The sequence below is a fragment of the Vigna umbellata genome, chromosome 1 (assembly GCF_029865625.1).
Source record: "Vigna umbellata cultivar VRB3 chromosome 1, Vumbellata_1.0, whole genome shotgun sequence".
NCBI lineage: Eukaryota > Viridiplantae > Streptophyta > Magnoliopsida > Fabales > Fabaceae > Vigna > Vigna umbellata.
The window spans coordinates 5,523,920-5,529,775 of NC_142165.1; the positions used below are offsets into that span (position 1 = coordinate 5,523,920).

At 33.3% G+C, this 5,856-nt stretch overlaps 1 protein-coding gene across 1 annotated transcript; it reads left to right on the forward strand.

The window, feature by feature from the left end:
- Positions 1–2,947: 2,947 nt before the first annotated feature.
- LOC124837102 (transcription repressor OFP3-like) lies at positions 2,948–4,767 on the forward strand. Its single transcript, XM_047312384.2, has one exon. It carries the CDS (start codon positions 3,243–3,245, stop codon positions 4,383–4,385), a length of 1,143 nt encoding a protein of 380 aa, XP_047168340.2. The 5' UTR covers positions 2,948–3,242; the 3' UTR covers positions 4,386–4,767.
- Positions 4,768–5,856: the final 1,089 nt, after the last annotated feature.

Genomic DNA, 5,856 nt, shown 5'->3' on the forward strand with positions numbered 1-5,856 from the left:
GATTATGCATTGTTCTGACTTCTAGGATAATATACGCAAAACATGGGAAAATAGTGTTAACAAGATATATTGGTTTGATTAAAAGAAATTCTAAAAAAACTTAAACAATAACATTCGTGCTTGTAATGGTATGCTTGGCTGTTATAGCAAAGGATATTAGGTGATAGATTATTAGAGTTAGTGGAGTTGGTGGGTGAAGGGAATTTCGGCTGTGTCTTCAGTGTTGTCTCTTATTTTATTTCCCTGGCATTTTGTTGATCGATGAACAAAAAGAGATAAGTGAAATTATTCTACGTAACGAACGCTACTTTTTAGTAGTTTAGGAAATGATCAAAAGGTTAACTACTATGCTGAAATCAGGAAGGTTTTACATCCTGTACCATGCACCCTTTAATTTATTTATTTTTTTAAGAAATGACTAGTTTATTTTGTAAAGGTGATTTTTGGATAACATATTTTGAAAATTTTCCGAAACAAACTTTTTAAAATAAGACTTTTAGAATAAAATTTCCAAAACTCATGATATACTTTTTGGAAAAAAAAATCAAAATAGGATTTTCAGAACAAAATTTTCGGAATGTGTTTCGGAAAACAAATTTCGAAATAAAATTTTTGGAATAAACATTTTGAAATGCATATAATGGTTTTTTGGAACAGTTTTTCGGCATACTCATGAAATGTGTTTTGGAACCAGCTTATAGGAAAGTGTTTTTCTCCACATTTTCTCTCTTGTACTTCATTTGCAAGTGTTTTTTATTTTTTTTTTTCGCGACGATGATGAAAGCGACATTGTCGGTAGTGGTGAGAATAGCGATAATGGTGGTGTGGTGCAGTGGTAAATGGTAGTCTAGTTTTTTTATGTGTGGTGGTGTAATTAGTAATTGTAGGGGTGTTAAATTATAAAATTGGAAGCATTTACAATCTTATTGGGCTTGAAATGAAGTGTTAAAGAGGTCGGCACTCGGAATTTACAATTTGAAATTTCTCAACGGTTTGTTCTTATTTTCTTTAGCTCTTTAGTTTGGTCAATATGAGTGATTCTTCCTTCCAGTAAGTCAATTAATCTTTACATCTGTTCCAGTGATCTTTTAATAATTAAGTAGGAGAAAAACTATAGATAAATAAACAAAGAAAGAAGAGGCAAATCTCTGCCATTCATATAAAAAATAAATTAATGAAGCAAAATACGTTTATTCTATAATATAAGATATGTTAGGTTAGGGTTTTTAATATATTTTAATAAAGGTTAAAATTGGATTTATCTAATTTTTCTTATTCTACTGCTCATACTGAACTTTTATTTTGTAATGACACAAATGTATCTAAGTAATGGAGCTACCAGAGGATACAATGGTATCACAATTAATTTCATGAATGTCTTAAATATATTCTATAAACTAATCTAATCAAATATCCCACCTTCCTAAACTACATGCACATATTGGGCCTGTAAGAGATGGACATAGACATGAAATGATGCAGCTATTTTCATTACAAAAACCAGAAGAAGAATGAAAGAATTTGAGAGAAGGTTAAGGAAGCACTGTATGCATGTGGGGGTTGTGGATAAAAAGGCACAGAATGCCATCATTGATAAAGCCAAGAATTGAGGGATAAATGAGTGAAGAGAGCACCAATAACAGAAATGGTTGTCATGATTAGTTGTTCAAGGTCAAACATATATATACACCCCAGACAGAGCGTGGAGAAGCAGATCATGAGATTCAATCCTTCAACTCCCACCAAAAATTAATGTTGCTACTCACTCTCACCATTTCACACAAACACAAAGGAAAAAAAATAGATATTCGTAAGCAAACATGAAAGCAGTGTTGTTGCATAGTAATCACTGATACAAAGTGTGTAGAGACTTCACCCTCCCACGTCCAACAATATTAGTCACATTATGAATCATACATACATACTTCTACCATGCAACTTTTTAACGCACCACGTATCTTGTAATTAAGTACTTTGTTTCTTTGCTTTGGATCAACTATTATAATTAACCAATTTGCAACTTCTCCAAATCCACAAACATATTGAAAAGTTGAAAAATTTAAGTATGAGTCTAAATTTTACATGAAATTGTTTCAAACATAGGGTCGAAGATCTCCACAAAACACCCATTCACACTTTCTTTTCTTAGGTTATCCTGCATATACTTAATTAAAATCCTTCCTTGTCCACGCTTTAAACCGTCTCAAAAGCATTCCGACGCTGGTCAAAGTAAATTCTTAAATTCACAATAAATGCAATTACCAACCTTCTTACCTCTATATTTATAGATTCGAGATCAACTTATGATTAACGGATTTCTAATCACGGTCCATTGACTAATAAATAATGTTTATCGATAATCTTGATTGAATGATGCTTAATGGTATTGATTAGTCAAACCGGTCGGTCTTTTATTGATCTTGACTGTAGAAACCTTTCCCACGCCCATACGATCCTACCGTACAGAAATAAAAAGGTTAAACACATTATCGAACAATAAACTCGTACTTTAAGGTATTGAGGTGAAGATAATATTAATCTTTCATGTGAATTGGACTCCTGTCCTGTTTTATTGGTGTTCTTTCTCTTTAATAAATCATTTTGAAAAAAAACCATTAGTTTCCTGGTAATATTTTATCACTCATTTGGAATTCTTGCGGTTTCTGAATTCCACTCTTCGGGTTGTTAATTAACTGTAATGGCTTTTTGCAGAAGGAGGATCATATTTTTATTTTTTCTAATTCGTGATTTTTTTTGTAGGACTCTAAGACTCCAAATATAATTTTTAATTTGAATTATGATTGATGTTAAGACTTTTACTCCCTAAACTAAATAGAAATGAATATACTCTGTTCATGTCTTTTTTTTCATAACGATGAATAGTGTGCTTTACGGAATGTTTATCATACAACTATATTGCAGTTGTTATAATAGAATTGATAGCTTAGACGAGCGTGAATACAGAAAACCAATAATGTTGTAGTAATAGAAACAGTACGAGCTTTGTGCATGTTTGCTGGTAAGCAATGATGAGAGAAAGTAATTTGGTGGACAAACTTGGTCCCCTTGCTTTCATGCTGGGCACTTTTGGACCACCAATTTCAATTTTTTTCTTTTCTCCTGTTATAAACCAACCTTTCTTCCTTTATTCATCTTCCATTCCATCTCATATCTCAATTGAAAACATATCAAACATATAGAGCTAGAGTGGTATTTCTGTCTGTGTCTCTGTCGTATTTCTGATGGGGAACAACAGGTTTAAGCTGTCAGATATGATGCCAAATGCTTGGTTTTACAAGCTCAAAGATATGAGCAGATCAAGAAAGAGAAATGGTTCTCATGTAACGAAGAGTAAAGTATCTTCACCAACAACATCTCAAAGGTCGGTGCAAAGATATTCACACTATTTCTCCTCTGAGCCGATCAGAGCTGGTAAGCTATACAACACTCCCATTCACACCAGAGACTTGGACATGCCATTCACTGATTCACCTAGAACGTCATCCAAGAGAAGGACTAGGAGAAAAACCATTTACAAGCCTTCTCCCACTGTTGTTTCTTCGTCTTTCATACCAACTTCCAACTATGATTCCACCAATCATTGGATCAAACCATACCAAGATCAGTCACCAGATTACGATGTGTCTTCAGTTGAAAGCTCTTCTGAATCTGATCTCCATGAATATGCTTATTCTGAGTCTGAATGTGACAGCTTTTCTGTTCCTGATTTACTTAATGGAATGGCCCCTAATGGCAGCTGCAGAGTTAGCTCTTCCACTAATGACATCATCATTGACATGAACAACGACTCCTTCCTTGGGAACTCTGAAAACCAAGATGGGTTTGATGCGATTTCACAGCTGGGTCTTGCTCCAATAATGACAAAGCCAGTGAAGTTTGATGACAAGGTCATTGAAGCCACTGAGTTGAGAAGTTCAACTGAATGGGATGAGCTGCAGGATGATCAGTCTTTCTCAATTGAAATTAACAAAGAGGAAGGAAACAGAACTCAAAGGAGGAGAAAAAGCAGTCACAGAAAGCCCTTCGCTAATTCTTCTGGCATAAGGCTTAGAATCAATTCTCCAAAACTTGCTAGCAGAAAAATTCAAGCCTGTGCAAGAAGGAGTGTGTCATCCACTGCAAGCAGAGCTTCAAGGGGCACAGGCTTTCCTGATGGTTTTGCTGTTGTGAAGTCCTCATTTGATCCACAGAGTGACTTCAGGGAATCAATGGTGGAGATGATTGTGGAGAACAATATCCGAGCATCCAAAGATTTGGAGGACCTACTTGCCTGCTACCTTTCCCTCAATTCAAGTGAATACCATGATCTCATTGTTAAAGCATTTGAGCAAATTTGGTTTGACTTAGCTCAACTTAGAATGTAAATATCTCATTGTTATCCAATGCATGTTTATAGTCTTGTAACTATCACCACTCTTTTGATCAACTCCCCTTCTGAACTATTAGGATACCAATATAAACAACATCCTCAAGTTTTGACAACCTGGAATATGCCAGGAAACGTTGAATTTATCTTAAGAATCAATTGATTTTCTTGCGTGGTGTTTGAATTTTCCTATGCAATGTGATAAACATATATCTAGCTGCTGATGAGGGCAAACTAATGGCTAAAAAACACTTGTGGAATTCCCTTTCCATTTCCTTATCAATGTTATCACTATCTCAGGTGTTTTCGATCTTACATGTCATCAAATGTCAAATAAAGGCCCTCTTTGTAACAGATACAAGCAATGATACAGTCATGGATATATGAAATGCACTAGATTACATAGCAATGATGTTGGCAATTCTGCATCTTGAATAGAAAGATCTTGTAAGAAGATATAGAAAGATTGTCTTTAGCCTCCCTTTAATTTTGTTAGAATATATATGCATTTTAATGTAATAAAAATAATTAAAAAAAAATACTGAAAGTAACGTTTTTTATCTTCTCATTTATTCCATTCCATATGAGAACAGTTCTAAACTACCGGCAACAATGATCCCTGTTCTAAAACATCATTATTCAACTGCAATCCACCATTATTAAGCTTCAGGATCAAGGGACATATAATTAGCACTGAAGTTATGTTTAAATTTGCATATATCTACAATCATAGCTTTGAAAATAACGCCATGCTGCATCTAACAACAAATGAGACAAGCAATGGTGATACACCTCCACACCTTTCAAAAATGGGGTCCATCGTTATAAAGCTTGTTTCCTTTTAATGAAGCTCATTTCACCAGAACTGAATTCTTAATTAGTAGACAGATAAAAATGTTCAAAGGAAGGATGCCATACTTTAGATCCAAATTGAAGATTCATAATGTTTAGTTTCTCAGTCATAGTTATATAACATCTATTGCCAAAGTGCTTTGAAATCAATCAAGTTATTTAGATCATTTTTAAAATAGTTTTCTCTCTGTTATTTATTTATTTTTATTCTATAAAAAAATATAAATATTTGATTTTGTTTCTTACTTTAATTCTCTTTTCTTAACTGATTTATTCTCTATTTTAATCATTTTTATTTATTCTTCAAAACCAAAGAAAGCCTTAGAGAAATATCTTGCAAGCATTCACTAAAATTATTTGAAACTTGTGAAGTTTTCATTACATCCACCTATAACTTACAAAGTGTCAATTATATTTCCATTTTTCATATTTTAATAGAAAATTATAATTGATTACTTTTATTTGAAACTTCCCCTTCGATTATTATTTATGCATGATTAATTGGACAAACCTGAGTATCAAATGTGACATAAAACATAAAATTTGATTGCTATGGAAGAATGCCAACAAACTAACTCAACCTGAGTTAGAAAAAGGTTTGGAAACATGGCTCTTAA

Bases quoted from the DNA above. Each gene is read 5' to 3' on its own strand.
- LOC124837102 (XM_047312384.2), top strand. From the start codon at position 3,243: ATGGGGAACAACAGGTTTAAGCTGTCAGATATGATGCCAAATGCTTGG.